This window comes from Pseudoliparis swirei, chromosome 16 (assembly GCF_029220125.1).
Source record: "Pseudoliparis swirei isolate HS2019 ecotype Mariana Trench chromosome 16, NWPU_hadal_v1, whole genome shotgun sequence".
Lineage (NCBI taxonomy): Eukaryota > Metazoa > Chordata > Actinopteri > Perciformes > Liparidae > Pseudoliparis > Pseudoliparis swirei.
Window position 1 is genome coordinate 7060386 of NC_079403.1, and position 20291 is coordinate 7080676.

The following is a 20291-nucleotide window of genomic DNA, read 5'->3' on the forward strand; positions in this document are numbered from 1 at the left end:
CCCAATGCACTGGAACACGTTAGGGGCCCAACACACTGCGACCAATGAAACAGATGGAACCAAATCCTGTTGTTTTGGTGACGTTTGGGGTGAATCAAAGTCAGACAACTGAAATGTGACAAGAGGTCCTGGAGAGACACTGCTTTTCTCCTAGTTTATCTTTTGAAATATTATTACGTGCCAGAAGGCCCCCCCAAAAAAAGAATATATTATATGTATGTATATATACATACATATATGTATGTATATATACACACATGTATATATATATATATATATATATATATAATCTGAGTTAAGGCTGCTTTTGTCACGCAGCCATTGAGACACGGTTCGTGTGTTAAATGATAGGCTCTCTGAGCCTATCCGCCCTTCTGTGAACCCCACCCACCCCGGGATGGGGTGTAGGAGAATCACACAAGGTAATTAACTGTTTTCTCTTTAACTACTACACACTTAATAACTATCAACATATAGCACCGCCAAAGCGAGCGAACGTAACATTAATACCTTCACTCTCTACAGCTGTTTCTCCCTGCCTCAAATCTTCGTGCTACGCTAGTTTACTGAAGCTTCGTCATTCATATTTGTTACACCAAGAAACAACTATTACTGATAACAGTTGTGAGTATCGATCCAACGTGCAGCGTGACTGCAGTAGATGTAGCGCCCCAAACGATGTCGACATCTGAACGCTGATTGGCCAAGACGCGACACGTCCCATCAAAGATGTTTTATTGCGAAGAGCACCACTTCACATTTTCTCCGTGTCCCACTCCAATCTCATAAACGCCGGCCGGCCGGTTGACCCCCACCCTACCCCAAAACAAAAACTCTTCGGATCTACACGATTCACGTGGATGACCTATTTTGATTTCAAAACGGTGAATTTCACCGAATGGTGACAAGTTTGCAGGTATGATTGTGACTGGTGTCTGCGTGGCGACTCTTCGTGTTTTCACTTATTGCATCTCGGTTGTTTTTTGTATTTGCGGCAAATTTTTCTACATTCTGATATCAGAGATATTTTCTCTTCCTGAAAGTATTTTATTCGATACACAAAAGAAAACACGAGCCAGGATAAATATATAATCTTTTATGCGTCATCAATATTTCAACCTTTAATGTACAGTACAAGGACACATCAGCAACAGCCTTTCAGACCGTCTGCTTTTAAAAATGGACACAATATCGTGATCAGCGTGTTGCTACTTTGACAGATACTTTGGCGAACACAGACCAACGCCACGCCATCCACAGGCACACCGAGCACACGTAGAACAGACACCGACAACGACGTGGACGTGACGTCCGTGACACGAGCGGCAGTAATGCCTCATATTGCAACAGATAAATAACGGAGAGCCGCTTGATTTTTTTTTTTTTTTTAGCATCTTCAAAAGTGCAAACTATTGTCGGATGCAGAAACGCTGGCAGCGTCACGGTCCCAGAGGCAATGAGGGTTTGTGCGCCTTTCTAACGCCAAACGGGCTCAAGGGCACAAAGGCAGTGGGACGGCCGAGAGGCGGGGGTGGGGGGGGCAAGAGGACATTCAGTTAGACAGTCAAAGCTTTAACCAATCCGTGTCACACTGATACAACATGACATCAAACACATGCATGTATATATACACACATATCTTTTAAAGCCGTGCCTCTAGTAAAGCATGAATATTGAGATTGTCTACAGTTTATGTGTAAATTTGGTCGACCAAATTCACGTGTGATTCTGAAATGTTTGAATTTGTCGGTGCTCCATTTTTTTTTGATCGAGAAACATAAATAAGAAAGTTAAACACAAAAAGGAATGTTGTACTTAGACATGTTGTTAATTTAGGCTCCTTCGAGAAATATCGGTACGGCAGGAGACGCGAGATGGCTGAACCGCAGTTTATTGTTCTGATCACTAAACTATTTACACGAGACATTTGGCACTTGGACAAAGAAACCAAATAAATCTGTGATTCCCAAAAACCACACCGTGTGACGCAAACTCTACATCGATACATTAGTGCCCTACACGTGTGCGTGGAGACATTTAGAAGTCTTTAAATCTTCTGTTGTGATCAGAAATACGTTTTCACGTCACCTGAACGGCAACAGTCGAGTAGAATATTCTATGTCTCGAAAAAAGAAGGACTAAAAATAAATCACAGGCAACCGTATGAGAAACAAGCTAAAGCAACATCGATATTCAAGGGATTACAGAGGATGCGACGAGAATAAAAATGATCACATAAAAATACAGTCATTGTTCAGATTTGGTGTCATTAAAAAAAAAGTGCCACGAGCTTAGGGAGGCTGGGTAAAGTGATCAGCTGAGGGGGAAAGAAACACCCCGGTATACCTTTTTTCATTCCTTCATAAGGCGCTTGGTGAGCTTAAAACATGAACAAACAAAAAAATAACTTTAACAGACAAGTGTATTAATATATAAAAGCCTATCTCCCATATTCCCTCCACATATTCAATGTGAATCAGAGCGACCTTTCAGGGCTAACAATTCATCATTCTTGCAAATCTATCTACTGTAAATCACATTTAATTTTCAAGCTCGAGATCATTTAATTTGGAAACTCTTGTCCCCTGAAAGATATAGTTTTAAAAACAGACGAGTGAATGCGCGCTGTCCAGAAGAGCCCCGACAATCTGACAAAAAGCTACTTGAAGAGTTGGAGTAACAACCGACCGGACCGCCGGCACATTGTTCTCGTCCCGGTGGCAAAGACCGGCGAGGGGTTCAAGACTGAAGGATCTCATTGGTTGGTCACAATGCATTTTGGGGTTCACTTCGAGGAGTCCCGTGGCGATGTGAGGGGTCCTGGCGGTTTACACGGGCATGTGCATCTCGGAGTACTCGTCGTGACACTCGCGCTCGTCAAACTTCGGCTCGGCGTCGTCTGCATCCAGCTGGAGGAGGAAGAAGAAGACACGGAAAAAAGGAGACACTCGTCATGAGACATCGTGAATAGATTTTGTTCCTCGATGCGCTCCGTGTAGTTACTCAACTTATGAACGAGATATCCTACATTTCCCAGAATGCCTGAGAAGTAAGCTCTATATCTTTGTCATCAGTGGCACTTTCTATGTCACAATAGAAATGTTTCGTCTATTGTCAAAAGTCAGTGCACAACGACCAGAGGGAAATCATATAAAGATTCCCCAAAACAAAACACATCCAACTAAACTGTAGCAACAAAAAAATACATACAAATAAATAGGTGAACAAATGACATCAATTAATAATGAACTGCTTTGCATGATGATTGGCAGAGCTAGTTCCAGCTAGTTCCTGCTTCCAAAGGTTCCGTGTGATGACTGAATGAAAAATAAAAAACAGTTTGACAATGTATGACGCGCGTGACACTAATATCAACGTCAGTGCCGATCAAGCTGTTGGGCGGATGTGTCGTGTGCAGGAGTTTTGACTTGGACTCTGGTGTGTAAAGCAGCTTATTGCGCCCTCTTGTGGCCAACTCACACACGCAATCTCTCTGGGCGTGAAGATGCGGCTCAGCAGGAACATCTTGACGGGGATGGTGAGGATGAGGACGAAGGGGAACGCGATCGAGGCCTGTGTCGACATGACCGCCCACAGAGCCGCCAAGCACACCACCTGGATGCAGGTGAACAGGTGCATGCGCAGCGTGCGCACCTGAAGGACACGGACACGGTTCATGAAAACTCACCGGCACGAGTCAGAGCAGATCAAAGTGACGTTTTAATGAGAAACAATTGTTCAGAGTTAAACAGTAAACCCAATAGATGATTAAATAACAAATAAATCAACAGTTAAGGTTATCAGTTGCAGCCCGAAGACTTTTTATGCGTTTTGTCCTGATGTTGAATATGATGCTCCTGTCAATAAGATATTCTGGTGTGCAAGAACTTTAACATAATTTTATGAATTTGAATTGATGCAGCTGCTTTCCTTTTTATATCTTACACTGCGACGAGAAGAAATATCTAAAAATCTAGTGAGATTTTCTAAATTAAATCAATATTTCTTAAACCTGAAGCCTCCATCACAAACGACGACACTCCTCTTACCTTGCGTACGTAGGTGTGGTCAGGGTGATACTTCGGAGGCATGAGCAGCAGCATCATCCGCTCCGTCAGCTGGATACCGTTCAGGGACATCACGCCCATGTAGAGGAAGATACCGAACAGCACCGCCAGGGGGATCTGACGCAGCAGGTCTCCGATCACAATGGACATACCTGTGGGGGAGGAAGAAGGGACGGGAAATGAAACGCCGAGCATCCTCGATCGATATCGGCTTCAACAAGTGGAAAGAGCAGCGAGGAGAGTTCGGTGTCCGACACTCACCGACCATGATGGCCACCAGGAGCCCGGTGAGCCTCTGCTCCTTCACCTCCTGGATGCGAGGCTTGTCTCCGGGGGCGACAGCCTTGCTCATGACGGTGAGGGCGTTGACGTGGGTCACCGAGCGAACAGTGGCGGCGGCCATCCACGGCAGGCCGAACAGAGCCGAGCAGCCGCCCAGCACCACGATCAGCAGCAGGTCCAGATGGAAGCCGGAGCCCTTGGTAAGCATCCGCTCCTTCTTACTGACGATCAGGCTGCAGGGAGTCAGGAGGAGCTTTGACATCAATGCCTTCTTTGCACCTCTCAAAATACTGTCGTCCAAAATGTATATAAATAATCTTAAATAAAAGTACAAAAATAAAATGTGTTAAGTTGTTTAACATATTTGAAGACGTTACCAAACTATTTTCTATTTAAATATGATCCTGGTGAAAATGGTTATGTAATGATAATTAATTCCTTCCTTACGCTATTTAAATGTATTTAAATATTTTAACTGATGTTCTGATTCTTCTTTTTTTAATGATTCATAAATATTATTTCTGCATATACACACACAACATATATATACATACATATATATATATACACACATATGTATATATATACATATACACACATATATACACACATTCCATTTTATTATTAAACTTGTGTATCACGTGTATCACACATAAATCCAACTTTAAGATAGAGTTATATCCGTTCAGACATAGAGATTAGTTAAACTCAATCCAAAAAAAAAGGACTTTAAAATGTCCCATCGAGTGATTCTGATGACGATCCTTCGCCGTGAGAGTCGTACTCACGTGGTGATCTGAGTCTCCATGAAGATGAGGATGAAGACCAGCAGCGCGGGCAGGCAGCAGGCGAACATCATCCAGATGGGGAATTCTCCGTTGGTGCCCAGAGGACTGATGACCCAGCCGCGCTTCGAAGGACTCGTCACAGAGAAGCCGTGAGGAACGCTCAGTTTCTGCACGGCGACAGAAAAGAAGGTGATGAGGATGATGATGATGAGTGTCCACGTTGCTGTGTATCTCATTTTTAAAAACGCTAGTATTCGAGCGTTACCTGTGTGTAGGTGTCGTTCATACTGTAGTCCAGCAGCACCATGATGAGGATGGCAATCGGGACGCCAAAATCTCCAATCATCCTGCGCAACTTAACACACAAGATGTGACAGTTTGAGTCCAGCTGTCGGCTTCACCTTCATCGAACTATAATATGAAAACAACCGAGATACTGCGGCTTTCTCATTGTACGATAACGTCGACAGATTTTAAGATTGAACTTTCATGTTTTAACTTGAAACAGAAGATGATGAAGCAATTTCCCCATACGGTCCATTTAGTGGCTGTTGATGTCGAAGGAAAAGAGGAAAACTGTGCGACATGATTGAAAAGCTCCAGAACAGGTGAAATTATTGTTTAAACAATAATCTATTTCAATTTTTAAGCCGACATGGATGACAACCTCTGAAAAGGAACAGTTTAATATGTTGGGAAATACAATACCACTCTCCCGTCTCCCACAGCCTGTTAGCTGAGCTTAGCTCAACGACTGTAAACATTTCTCACTAATCAACGCTATATACTTAGTTTTTGCTTTGCGGAGCATTTCCCAAGATGTCAAACTATTCCTTAAGTGGTCCAAAAAAAAAAAATTCAAGAAAGTTTAACATGACAAACAAAAAGGGAAGATGTGGGTGACTTATTAAAAAAAAGGGGTTAATGCTGGAGAACTGGTGTTTTAAAGTGAATGTGGGTCTCACCCTTCCAGGGAAGAATGCGCTGTTCTTGAACTTGCGCAGGTAGAAAGCAATAAAAAAGGTCCCGGCCATGAGAACCAGAGAGAGCAGCGCGGTGTTGGGCTGCCCCAGGACATCCTCCGTCACGGTGCTGTTGCTCAGCGCCAGTGTGATGTTTCCCGTCGAGGCGTCCCCCTCTGTGCCGTTGAGGGAGCAACTTTTCAGCGGGTGCTCCCTGAAAATCTGCCGGACGACACAGACGGTTCAAGTTATCGCGCAAATATTTCACATTACAAATAAGTGCTCGCATGTACAGCAGCTGCATAATCATTGGTCACTCATTGGCAAACACTTTTCTGGAAAATGAGATTACCTCCGAAGCCAAGCGCCTTTCAAGTCTGTGCCATAAAACTCTTGAAAATAGCAAACATTCCAAAAGCGTAAGCCTGGATAATAGTTCAACTTTTAATCCATTTAACTTTTCAAGGCCAATAAAATTACAAAATATTTCGTTTCGACCCCGAGATTTGAATATCGTCCAAAGATCAGTCCGTTGGGTTTAGTGTCGGGGGCGTGAACTCTCAGAGTGGCAACAGAAACATCTTTTCGTAATCAGGAGTGGTTATTTCGAGTCTCAGCTGTACCCTGGCGAGCTTGACGAAGGTCTCGCAGATGAAGATGAGGGAGATGAGGAAGGAGAAGATCTCCTGGGTGAAGCGCGAGAGGAAGCGAACCAGGAAGCTCCCCTCGAAGCCCACCATGACGATCACGATGACGATGAGCCAGAACCCGATCCAGACGCGGCCGGTCAGGTACTCCATGGAGTTGGCTTTGCAGAACTGTGAGGACCCAGAGACAAGAAACTCATCAACTGGAAAATGTTCACAGCAGGCACGAAAACTCAAACAGCCTCTTACTGAGTGATGAAAGGGATGTTTTAATGTGCTCTGCCTTCTGGTTTGAGCTCAGTTGGAAAAAGGGAGACTTCACATATTTCTTGGACCAATCAGCAGTGAGCAACATTTTAAATTCTTTAAATTCTTGTGACCTGGAACAGTTGTTAAGTAGTTTGCTTTTGTTGCAGTTTGAGTGTTTATTGTAAAGTTCAACATGTTTCTGAAGCACGCTTTTATTTGGTATTTACTGTTCAACACTAGGAGGGAAGCAGGAGCCTGGCTCTGTCCAAAGGCAACACATTACACCGTCAAGTGAAAACAACACATAACCCGTCAGACCTTTAACAGGGGGGTATGTGTCGGACCATTTCTTGGCTTCCACTTCCTGGATTCTCCACTGGCGACCCAGCAACCTCACCATGGCAACAAGACCGATGAGGTCACTGCTTGGCCAAGAAATGGCGCAGAACTGTCGGACTAGAGTTTGTGTACCGATTAAACAAACAAGATCACAGATGTTGGCTGTCACCTTGTGTTTGCTTTGGACAGAGGATAGCTGGTTCCCTGTTTTGTGTATTTATATTTAGGGTACAGATAGAGATCTTATCATCTAACTCTCGACAAAGAATGTGAATACGCCAATTTGTTTAACCTCAAAAGTAATCATGAACTGGATGTTATATTATAGGCTGTTGTTATTGTTCAGAACAGTGTTGGTCAACTCACACTGTAGAAAGCTTCTTCAAAGACCAGCAGGGGTCCGGAGAAGCCCACAACCAGTAGCGGCTGCGCTCCGAGCAAGCAGAAGACCACACCCTGCACCGACGTCGACACGATCAGCTCAGAAACACCAATCAGGCCGTCCGTCTTCTCACCTAGCAACAGACAAAACAACTAATTAACACGGTAATGAAGACCAACCAGGTTTAATGGTCCGTTGCTCCATCATGGAGCGAACCATCAAGACAAAAACATTAAAGGGGGCTTTTAGAAATACGAGACGATAAACTGTGAATCCACAGTAACTCGACTCCCCGCGAGCATCTCACCCAGGAGGCCTCCGAATGTTATGGCTGGAGAGAGGGCGGCAAAGTAGATGAAGATAACGGCAGCCATGCACTGGCTGTTCAGCGCATCCTTGAAGTCACTGAGGTACTTTGGGTAACGGCGCCGCACGTCTCGTACAAGCCCCCCAAAGGGGCGCCTGGTGCGCGCCAAGGGGTCGTCTGACTTTTTCATGGGCGTGAGGAGGGCCTCTGTGCGACGGGAAAGAGCAGGTTATTATTGACATCAACAGGAAGTCATAGGACAACGGCGGAGGTTTCCTTCGATACGGCCACAGACGATGCGATTCATCACCTTTCTCTTCGTGGCTCTTCGGCTCCTTGGCCAGTTTGCCCCCCTGCTCGTCGCGCTTGCGCAGCATCTCCCTCTGAAAGCGTGCGACCGAGCGCAGCAGCTCATCGCTGCCCATCTCTGAAGGCGGCAGCACGATGCTGCAGTCCAGGAAGCTGTTGATGGCGTTCAGCAGGTCCTGCCTGTCGTCGGCCATGTAACCCGCCTCGTGGAATTGCTGGATGGAAATTCAGATTTGGAAATCTAGACTATATTTTTCTTCTAAACTATTGTTTTTTGTTGTCTTTTTGCCAGTCTGTGAAATATAAATCCTTTCTAAAAAAAATTTGATTAAATAAAATATAAATAATGAAAATATTATTGCTTCATCGTTTCCTTGTTCCTTACATTTGATGAGATTTAGGTTTGTGGATAAATATCCCTCAACGCCTACAGCACACTCACCTTGTCAGACATGAGTGTGGAGATGGAGCGTCCTATCTGGTGATAGTCCATGCTGGTGGTGGGGGGTCCCAGCAGAACGAAGAGAAACCTGACCGGTATGGGGACCTCGAGGACCGACTCCAGCTCCACGGCCTCCCGCAGTCGCACAAACGCCATGGTGGGCTGCTCCAGGAAGTCCAAGCTGCCTGGAAGATGGGCAGGACAGAACAGTCAAAAAACAGACAGTACTTCACAGAGTACAAGGGAGTTTAAATTGATAAGATATTTTAAAGTTACACGTGTGTGCTTTTCAAGACTCACCCACAAGGACAACAGTGGCCTCGGCATTTTCAGGGATCTTCTCCAGCAGCTTCAGCTCATGTTTGGATTTGGACCGATGCATGCCGGACAACAACACCGTCTCCTTCTGCAAAGCGAAAGCACCACGAGAAGCACCATCAGGATAACGGAGGACACCGGGGCTTTTTTCTTCTTCTTTTTTCTTCAAGCAAAAAGACTCGCCTGCACCTCGTTCTTCTCCATGTCGACGGTCTTCTCAGAGTTGCCCGCGGTGTGGACGCTGCTCACGAGCGGGTCGGTTACCGACAGTTCGGGCTGATGGCTGTGATTGGCACTGTGGTGGTGCGTCATCATGCTGCCCAGGCTGGCCGCCGAGATGTTCCTGGGGAAAGGGCTACTGTTCTCCTTCTCATCGCTCGGGTGACTAGGGGAGGCGGGGAGAGGAAGAGCGAGGGTGAGCAGGAGGAAGAGAGGCAGTGACAAGCCACTTAGTAGCAGGAAGTGTGCAGCAGTAACAGAAAAGTCAGTCCAATTCTCTTTTATCCTCATAATTACCAGTATGGAATAGTTTTACATGATAATAATAATAATAATCTTGCGATGGTAGATTTATTTGAGTAACAGGCTGCAAATCAGTGTGCTCCTCATCCAATTCAGCTGCATATTACCAGAAGTTGCACAGAGAACTCTTTTCACCTGATCCTGCCGTCTGCTTGACTTACCTTTGGACCATTAATGAACATCAGTGAGTATTTTATCAGTTTTCTATGAATACCAAGTTATGTGCAAATTCAATATAACTTTCTAGCCTATAGGAAGCATTATATTTGACAAATCCCTGCTTTCAAAACAAAAAGAGCTAATAACAAGGTAGTGTGGTAAAGCTTTGCCTCAAACTTACTTGAGACTCTTGGATGAAAGAAACAAATCTATCAGTGAAGCTGAACTCCATCACTAGGTTAAATAATATACTCTAGAGGTAAACGCCTGGTGCTGCAGGTCACCTGTGTTTCAGCAGCAGGGCCCTCAGGACTTTGGCTCGGTCCTCAGCTTTGATCTGGTCAGATATGATCATCTGTTCCACCACCTGGTGGGCGATGCCCGGCAGGGTCTTCTGGTCCAGGTCCAGCAGCACTGCACCTGTGGACGGAGACATACCGAGCTCAGCGGTCTGTGAACTGCGTCGCTGACTCCTTAGACTCCAAAATGTACTCGGCTTCCATCTCTCACCGTGCGAGATGGTCTTCCGGAGCTCCAGCAAACTGCGGAAAGACAGCGAGGCCACGTGAGGTTTCCCCCAGCGGTCGGTCTCCTCCTCAACGTCCTCCTCAAACTTGATCCACCGAGCCGTCTCCTTCCACTGCATCTCCTGGTTCTTGTCCATGGTCAGCTCATTCAGCTCCACAAACACCTGGAGACAACGCCACACGGGAACACCGGTGAGACGGAGCACACACACACCGTCCACACTAAACAACAAGCACGTTCAGCACGTGCCAAACACTAAACCCGAGAGCCAAAGCACTTTGTATTTAGTCAGTTGATTCAAGAGAGCATTTTGCACGTCAACCTCAGAAAACAGACTCCATGCTTACCGGTTTACCAGGTGATTCACTCCACACACACACACTCGCATCTTGTCCACGTCATCGCGCCAGAAACTTTGCATAAGAGTTGCATAAAAACAGCCAACAATATCTTAAAGGCACAATAGTCACAGAAGAGACAAAACTCTTCAGCTTTTCCAGCATCAAATATCTGTTAACTAGTTATTAATGAATAACCATGCTGGTCAGTCAGTCCCCTGCGAGATGAGGACCAAAAACTCGAAGAAAGCTTGTAGAAAGCTCGTAGAAAGCTCTCCCTCAACACAGTACATCGCCTGCATGCCCGTGAAATCACGCCCACACGGATCAAACCTGACTCTGGCCGGTCACCCAGCCTCACCTTCTGGTACCGAGCCATCACGAGGTCCTCGTCCAGCAGGACGCCTTGGAGGCGCGAGGCAGAGCGGTACAGAACGACCGGTACCGACTGGAGGAGCGAGACGGTGCAGGAGAGGACTCAAACACGGATACCACGGGCAGCGGCACAAAGAGGACGGGACCCTCACTTTTACACTCATACCCACAGGTGACTCTTCCTCATCACACTCACAACCTGGCAGGGACCTGTTGTTGACGTGGGCTGCTGTGTATGAGAATGCGTGTGTGTTAATAATACATGGCTCTCTCGGGAGCTCTCGGTGTCTGGTTACTAACGCTTCTCTCTGCCCTCTTTTTCTTTTCCGTGTGTGAAAGAGAAAGATCTCAGTCATTCATTTTTAATCGTCACTCCCGTGACAATGGAGCCGTTGGTTGAACAAAACAAGCAATTTTAAGAGACATTTAAAGAATTGTTGTGGCAGGAATGGAGCATGCAACTTAAGAAATCACTGAAGAACTAGAAAAGAAGATATCTAAAGATAGTATGATTTTTATCAACACTTGAACATGTAACTTGCATTTATTTTTTTATCTATTTACCGATATTTTGTAATTCAAACAATTTATTGCAATCAATTCATTGGATAAAAATAGAACCGAATAATTGAGTAAGAATGATAAGCGATCGCCCTCGTTTCGAGTTGACTTGTTTACCTTTTGATCACAGCTTGCGTCTCAAATGTAACCAACACTAGATTATTCTACCCTTTCTAGGAATAAGTACACTTCCAAAAATAAATTTGGTCACCGATGAGGCTGAAAAACGGGGAAAAAATGGCATCTAACTTGGCGGGTCATTAGCTCGTGCCTCACCTCGTGGGGGGTTCGGTCCTGCTTGCGGCTGCGAGTGGTCGGCTCCTTGTGGTCCTTGCCTGTGTGCACTTGTCCCTTGGTGCTCTTTCTGACCAGGTGTCTGCGCATGCCGGGAACGTCTTCAAAACGATGACCTGGAAGAGAAGAAGGGGCGAGGGGAAGTGTGAGATGTGTTGCCAGACACCCTCACACACTAGTTTTGACCAAAAGCAAAACAGCATACAACTCAATGAAGAAGGCATACACGTAATATAACTGGCCCAGCAGTGAACATGGAGTCAGCCTCATGTTGTGCTTCCTCAGCATGCACACGTTGACCTTACACCCCGAGTTCAACTCTCACAACGGGCCGGGTCAGCTTGCTTTTGTCTCTGTGGTCCCTCTACTGGGAGTAGAGTTACTCAGGCTGGCGTCACACTGAAAAGGACGTGGAGAGACACCGGACGGCACGGACGCAGCATAGAGTGGGAATGATCCCATCAGGTGTAAGAAAAAAAGACTCCCCATTTCCTTACCTTTATCAGAGCTTGAACGTCCTATGAAACAAACCGTGATGCGTTGAGGGGTCTTCATCAATGCTTCAATTCATTTCAAGTTCAGAGAAAATTATTTGTGTCCAAACCTAAGATTTTAAGACATCATATTTTACTAAAAGGGTCTCTTTTCAGGTCGCTTCATGGAGTCTGAGGTTTGGGGGCAGACCCTGGAGTAAAATGAGGAAGGAAGAAGAGGGTTTGTAGTGGGCGTGCGGTGACCGCTGGCACCGCCGTCCGACTACGTGATGCCCTCAAACTGGAGCATGCAACTGTTTTAACGAATCAGGAAAAAAAACATTCTGGTTTTTTTTGGGACCGGCGCATGACCCCGCTGAAGCTATCAGACTGCATCAGTGAGCAGAGGTGGTCATTTGCTCAGGTCGCACAAGAGGGGAAGCAGTGATCTAATAATTCCTATTGTTGAGCAGCAGCCAGAGACAGAGACACTTTCCCAGGATGATTTACGGTGGCAGGATTCAGATAAAAGAGGATAGGATACTCAGCGATGGACCTTTTGGGAGGCTCGACTCCGTCACTAATCCCTATAAAGACCAAAAAGCCAGGAAATATTAAGCCCATACCTCCATCCACAGCTTCTTTATTTTGCCTTTGAGTCTACTTAACTCTCCGCCTCATTTCATTCCACTAATGAATGACGGTTGTTCACTGAGATCCAGGTTTCACAATTAGCCGCCATGTTGGCTTGGGCCGGAGTCCAAGGGAACTCAGCTGACAGCGGGAACGGCTAATTTAATAATGTGGGCCTGTCTGCCGCACTCAGATAAACTGCTGCATTCTCCTCAGGGGTCGGCTCCCTTACGTAAATCTCCCCGGCCCTGAACACAACCCCACGCTGGGGCCAGTGGCTGGGAACGTCACAGGGCAGCGGGGAGCCGACCGCAATGTAGAAGGCACTGGAGGAGGCTCCGGTCCCAATGTTTCTGGAGGAGGCCCCGCCCACATCCCAATATTTCTGGAGGCTCCGCCCACATCCCAATATTTCTGGAGGAGGCCCCGCCCACATCCCAATGTTTCTGGAGGCCCAGCCCACATCCCAATGTTTCTGGAGGAGGCCCCACCCACATCCCAATGTTTCTGGAGGAGGCCCCCGCCCACATCCCAATGTTTCTGGAGGCCCCGCCCACATCCCAATGTTTCTGGAGGAGGCCCCACCCACATCCCAATGTTTCTGGAGGAGGCCCCACCCACATCCCAATATTTCTGGAGGAGGCCCCGCCCACATCCCAATATTTCTGGAGGAGGCCCCGCCCACGTCCCAATATTTCTGGAGGAGGCCCCGCCCACATCCCAATGTTTCTGGAGGAGGCCCCGCCCACATCCCAATGTTTCTGGAGGAGGCCCCACCCACATCCCAATGTTTCTGGAGGAGGCCCCCGCCCCAATGCTTCTGGAGGAGGCTCCGCCTACATCCCAATGTTTCTAGAGGAGGCCCACATCCCAATGTTTCTGGAGGAGGCCCCGCCCACATCCCAATGTTTCTGGAGGAGGCCCCCACCCACATCCCAATGTTTCTGGAGGAGGCTCCGCCTACATCCCAATGTTTCTAGAGGAGGCCCCCGCCCCAATGTTTCTGGAGGAGGCCCCACCCACATCCCAATGTTTCTGGAGGAGGCCCTGCCCCAATGTTTCTGGCGGAGGCTCCCGCCCCAATGTTTCTGGAGGAGGCCCCGCCCCTAAGTTTCTAGAGGAATCTGAGCATCAACGAAGCCAAGACTTGCCGTCTAATCACAACACTCGAAAATACCGTCGGTCCCAAATGGCATCACTACCTGCTCAACATTTGTGTTGAATTGCCACAGTTAGATTCATGTTTTTGGTGAGGTCACAGTGACCTCGAGTCCAGACGGTCATTGAAGCTAAATTTGAATACATCCCATCAAGGCGTCCCTGAGGTACCGCGGTGACGAGGACAGACCGTACGGACCCCAAAACACTGCCGGCATCAAAATACACACAAAATAAACGATGGTGTTCGGGCAAACCACGACCACACATTTGGATTAAATGAAACACTTTAGAGGACCGTATCTTTTGGATTAAATGAAACACTTTAGAGGACCGTATCTGTGGGATTAACAAAAATAAAATGACCAACGGCTTCTGTAGTCTTTGCATTTTTTATCAAGATCCAAGAATCACTTTATACGACCTCGTGTTTATACATCTAAATTGTTTTTACTGCAGAATTTATGATAATAGGTGACAATACTTCATCTCTACAAGCGACTCTTTACAAGTACAGCTAGTCATATGATTGATTGTTAGAATAAAAATAATGATTAACAACCCTACATTTTTCAACCCGTAACAATACACACAGACCAAAGGTTCATTTCATATGGAAGTGACCGACTTTTAAATGTTCTAATGGGTGAAGGAATGCTCTCACTTATTCTCAAGCAAGGCACACAATCTTAACTCAAATAATCGACGCGTATCCTTATTGCCCACCGTGTTAACTAAAGTCCTCAAAGAAACTTCTAAGAACATAAAATCCACCCCGTGAGATTTCCTCTGTACTCACTCTTGATGCCGTCCAGGTCGGCGGAGGCCAGCGTCTGCGCCTCGCTCTCGTCGGTCGGGATGCGTTGGTACTTGGCCTGCTCGGCGCCCGTCATGTTGCCGGTGCGTCTGCGGTCTTGCAGGTCGTAGCCGCGGCTGGCGGAGGACACCCGGGCCAGTGGGACGTGTTCAGCTGGCCCCGACTGGGGGGAACCGCTGGCAGCGTCGGATGAGTCCGGCTTACTAGATAAAGAAGAACATGAAGTTGTTTTGCTGAGAAAATGACAAGTGGTTGTTTTGTTATTTTCTTCAGTTGAGCAAAACATTTTCCACGAGAAAGGTTTTACATGTGAAGTTTGAAACTTCCTGCCACTGAACCGTCAACATTTATCTTCATCGGTTCTTTTATAGTCAATTTATTTTCTTTTTTTCCCCCTGACGTTTGGTAATTTGGTTGTTACATCAATAATATTTCCACACCTTAGTCACCATCTTTTGATTGATTTATTAGAACACACTAATGCTGCTCTCTATAAAAACAGGCTTGCATCTCACAGCAGTCAAAACAAATACTTCAAAACACTTTTTAAATAAACATGATGAACTCACCGTCCTTTAAACATCGGTTGCTCAGAGCATTTCAAAAGAAAGTTTCTTAATTATTTCCCCCGTCTATCAGGATGTTTTATGAAACGGATCCGCTGTCATCAGGCTGCTCTCCAATGGATTTAAGCATAAGGTGTATGAACGCCCAGCCAAGATCAGACCCTCATGAAGTGGAACGGTAAATGTCATAGATGGAGCCTCGGGCTGCTGAGGTGTGTTGCGTCGTCAATAGCGACAGGTGATATATGGGTCTCCAACGTGGGGATTCATCTGGTGCATCAGATCGTGCCCAGCAGGCCCACTGGATGCCTGAGACGTGGTAACGCACAGTGTGTACCTCACCGACCAATCAGAAATGCGCCTGAGCCGTGTCACCCAATCAGAACGTCCGTGAGAACTTTCAGCAACATGGCAAAAACATGCGTTGGTCACAGCAGTTAAAAGCATGGCTATAAAGTCTCTCAGGACGCCTTTCTTTCAGTCCGAGAACTCGACTTAACTCACTCTGAGGAACTTTCTTCAGTCTCCACTCCCACCGCGGACTGCGGCACGATGTTGAGCTCACGGGCCGCGTGCTCTTTGCCCAGTTTGTCCACATGGTCTTCATCCGAAACAAAAAACTGTAGAGGGTATCAAGCAAAGCACTGGTTACTGCAAAAACAACCAACTTCAAACCTTTACCAAGAACTGCAAGTTATAAACACCAGGGAAACCAAACCGCCCTGTGCACCGTAGTCCAGGGGTGAGACTTGAGGAATTGTAACGAATTAAAGAAGGAATTGAATCTTGAAAATCCATTTAGATATTTCCTCTTGAAATCAGGGAACATTTTCTAAAAGACATTTATTCAATGAGCAAAAATGGGACATCTAAGGACGATATGGATATAAAGTCTGCAGAAGAAATGTCGAACGTGCTTTGTTTTCGTTTTCTCATTTATGAAAATACAAAAGTGACAAAATGCCGAACGAACACAAAACTAAGAGTTCAATTAAAGCAAAACAACTCATCTCAATCATATACGACAAATGACTCAGCAGTGCAAAGTTAAATCTAGTCTCATTTTGTGAAGCATAATGACAACCACACATGAAACCCACCGATGAATGATTAAGACGATACTGAAATATTCATAGAGGAACATTTGATAATGCTACGCGAGTGAGCGGGTTGTGTACCAGAGCACATTCCTGAACGCGTATTCACCGACTTCTCGATGTCATATCGGACATTAAAGGTCGCTGTGACCCCCAATTACACATTTATGAGCAGTTTTCATTTTAATTGGACAGTATAATGATACCTAAAACCCAGGTCCAGAAGGAAGCAAGACTACAGCCCAACATATCAAATAATGGTTATTATGGTGTGATGAATAAATAGACATACAGCACATAATGCAGTTAAGATATTGTCCTTCTATATTTTATTAGCTAGACTTAATGGTTGACCAGTACTCTAATTAAACAGATGCTGGTTTACATAATATATTGAAAGAGTTAAATACTTTGCCTCCTTTCCTCTTCATGTTTGTCATAACGCTTTGATTAACTAAACAGATGTGTTTTTGGGAGAGTCGAAGCGGTCGACTGATCTTAAGAAACTATTTTGATTTATTGTCTTTTCTTTTTTCAGTAAAAATGCCAAATGCTGATTGTTTCAGCTTCTCAAAGAGGATTTGCAGCCATTTCCTTTTTTATGATGCAGTAAACTGGATATTTTGGGAGTTTTGGTTGAACCAATGAAACATGTAGCACTCAAAAGAAAGGAAATAAAGACAATTTGACCTATTTTGTGACATTTCGTAGGCAAAACAATAAGATACTCGGCAGATATATTGCTAATCCAAATCATTGTTACTTGCAGTCCTAGTTTTTGTACAAACCTAAAGAATACCGTTTTATATATTTTAATGAGAATATCTTTTTACGCCAAATACAGTGTCAAAAGACTCAATTTTAACCAAAACAAATAATGTGTTAACGCAAGGTCAATACTTTTCCACTCACTTATAAGTCAACTTAAAAGGCGAAGGTTACCTCCACGTCTTTCGCTTTCTCAGACTCAGATGGCGCAGACGTCTCCGTCCCCTCGTCCTCCTCTTCCTCCTCATCCTCGATGGGGCCGCTGCTGGGAACATGGCTGCTCTTGTGATCTTTGTCCTTCCTCTTTTTCTTGTTGCTCTTCTTCCTGCGTCCCTCCGAGGGCAGTTTGGACAGAGGTCGGTGGATGTGGTGAGAGGAGTGACGGTGGTCTGGGGCGAAGATAAAGCACAGATACACAAACATGAGCTACTTCCATGTCAAAAGTTGCTCTGCATTTAGATTTCCCTGGTCAGCTGGCCACCACGTGCTTACATTCAATGTCCTCCTCGTGGTAGTTATGGTGCTGTTCATCAGGGACGGCTGCTGCGGGGTTGAGGATCTGCTGGAAGCGCTGGACCCCCAGGGATTTGTTCAAGTCCCCTTCATCCTCTTCTTCAGGGTGCAGACTCCCGTGTAGTGGTGAGGCAGCAGGAGCCTCTGGCTGCAACACAAATACATTAAAGAAATTAAAACAAAAAGATACATCACTAAATCTGAATTTCAGAGTAAAAAAATAATAATTACAAAATAATTATATGAATAGATGCAGACAAATGGATGTTGCTCTCCTGAAGGTTTCTTCCCTTTTTTCCCCGTGAAGGGTTGTTTGGGAGTTTTTGCTGATCCGATGTTATTTGGTTTTGGGACAGGGATGTCTATGTGTACAGATTGTAAAGCACTCTGAGACAAATTTGTAATTTGTGAAAATGGGCTCTAAAAATAAACTGAATTGAATAATAAAACCCTTATTTTGTAAAATAATCCAACAGATAGGAATTTATTCCCATTACAATTAGTTTAAGCATTTCATCCTACTTCTTTCCACAATAAGAGTTAATTTGTTGTCTTTGTGTAAGCAATTCATTTGTCAAATAGTCCTTCTTCCAAAATAGTGAACAAACTCTCCACTGGAGGCTTTTTTAGTCTGCAGACAGACACACAGACACCGGTTTACTGGTGTGGATTTGAGACGCAGCAGACAGCCTGTCACCAAGACCCCCACCAGAGGGAGCTCTGCTTCTCCAAATCCTCCATAGTCAGGACATCATATGACGAGTCCTTTTCATGCATGCCCTTCTGAATATCTGCCTGAAATTGGACACAGCAGCCATGTGCGTTGATCCGTTCCTCTCGTCCACGCTGCGGCGTGACAGCGGTCACGTGGGTGATATCAGATCTGTTTTCTAGCAGCAGGACGCCGTGCCCTGCTGCGCCCTGCGCTGCCGGAGGGATGTTGTGATAAGGATCGGCTGCAGCGACGCGGCGAGCGGATCCACTCCGGCTAACGGGATCGCGGAGTAGCAACCTCATTGTTGCCATGACTACTGCGCAGGCGCCTCAGATCCTGCGGAGAACCCTTCCTGAGGCAAAAGCTCAGGTTCTCAGGACACCCAACATGCCACAAATTATATATATATATATATGGAGGTCTTCTTGATGGAGTTTTTTTTTGGTATCACATCTGCATAATTGTATCTGCTGCCATTAACAAAACCGTCCCCAAGTTCGTCCAACAGAGTGGCATTCCTTAAACCTTTGAATGAAAGAATCAGAATTGATTTGATCCAATATTAACCTGTATAAACTTTGCCTTAATGTTCAGACCAATGTATAATTTGCAGTGGCAGAAAGCAACTCCAGCACAAGTACCTCCACATTTAACTTCATACTCCACTACTTTTCAAAGGGAAATACATATATTACTTCATAACATTCATCTGACAGCTTTAATGAAGCGTTTGGGACGATGTACTCTTATTTATAAGCTTAGACATTTTTGAGGGGCCATTTTTCAGCAAAATTAGTCAATTTACTTTAGAAGTACAGTTTGCTGATAATACATAATGTTACTTGTTACAGAGAAAATGCACGTTATCAGTAACGATACTCAAGTAAAGGACTACTTTTTCTCACACTTAAATATATTTTTTAAGAAAGTGCCACAGATATGAATCTGGTTGTAATATAATATTAAATCCACTCTTTCTATCTACTTAAATCTTCACGTACAGAACAAGAACTTATACGTATGATGTGAAGCAGCGTTGCAACTTAGTTTTTTCCACTTTTATCACATTAAGCGAATCAAACCCATCAAGACCAGAAAATGTGAATGCGTGTTGGTCCTGAATCCATCACTTACGGCTCGACAGATGGTCGTGAATAAACGGCATGTGCATAGAAAGTGTGAAGAACCGATTCCCATGACCCACATTAACATGCAGATTTATACTCTGAGCTTTTTATTCATGTCACACACAGGTGACAGAAACATAAAGCCCTGCATGGAACTGTGGACAGGCTGAGATTTATGGGTAAAAAAAAAAGAAAGACAGGTCAGCCTTTTAAACACACATTCAATATTGACCCATGTCTCAATTCCTCTTATGGCTTTTATTACCTGACAGATCAACAAAAAAGGAGCGAACGAACTATACGTTGACCTCACCGACCTCCAGAACTAACTGCCAAAGACCAAACAGCCCTTTAAAAGCACAAAACACCCTCTAAGTAGAAGAGCGGCTTTCTAAGGACCTACAAAACAAACAAAAAATATTATATATATATATATATACGAGTAGCTTGAAACAGTTATCAGAAATTGTAAATAAATGAATTCCAATTTCTGTATAAATGAGTCGCCCGATGTCTGCGTCACTCTCTCAACCCTTTCGATATTCAACTAGATGA

General features: G+C 45.1%; 1 protein-coding gene across 6 annotated transcripts in view; it reads right to left on the bottom strand.

The window, feature by feature from the left end:
• Window positions 1–1081: 1081 nt before the first annotated feature.
• slc4a2b (solute carrier family 4 member 2b) overlaps window positions 1082–20291 on the bottom strand; it is a 31269-nt gene continuing 12059 nt past the window's right edge. For 2 of the 6 annotated variants that reach the window (XM_056433464.1, XM_056433462.1), the window contains 21 exons: window positions 17874–18042; window positions 17556–17770; window positions 16021–16136; window positions 14933–15153; window positions 11852–11985; window positions 10284–10464; window positions 10058–10193; window positions 9282–9477; window positions 9075–9180; window positions 8775–8959; window positions 8334–8547; window positions 8024–8230; window positions 7701–7849; window positions 6723–6917; window positions 6103–6321; window positions 5403–5492; window positions 5138–5304; window positions 4329–4582; window positions 4050–4219; window positions 3481–3654; window positions 1082–2909 (listed from right to left, as the gene is read on the bottom strand). In XM_056433464.1, coding sequence (XP_056289439.1) covers window positions 2829–2909; window positions 3481–3654; window positions 4050–4219; window positions 4329–4582; window positions 5138–5304; window positions 5403–5492; window positions 6103–6321; window positions 6723–6917; window positions 7701–7849; window positions 8024–8230; window positions 8334–8547; window positions 8775–8959; window positions 9075–9180; window positions 9282–9477; window positions 10058–10193; window positions 10284–10464; window positions 11852–11985; window positions 14933–15153; window positions 16021–16136; window positions 17556–17770; window positions 17874–18042 — 3579 coding nt within the window. In that variant the 3' untranslated portion in view covers window positions 1082–2828. Of the gene's footprint in view, window positions 2910–3480; window positions 3655–4049; window positions 4220–4328; window positions 4583–5137; window positions 5305–5402; window positions 5493–6102; window positions 6322–6722; window positions 6918–7700; window positions 7850–8023; window positions 8231–8333; window positions 8548–8774; window positions 8960–9074; window positions 9181–9275; window positions 9478–10057; window positions 10194–10283; window positions 10465–11000; window positions 11088–11851; window positions 11986–14932; window positions 15154–16020; window positions 16137–17555; window positions 17771–17873; window positions 18043–20291 lie in introns of those variants that run through there. The other 4 variants (XM_056433463.1, XM_056433461.1, XM_056433466.1 and 1 more) reach the window with 3 other exon arrangements.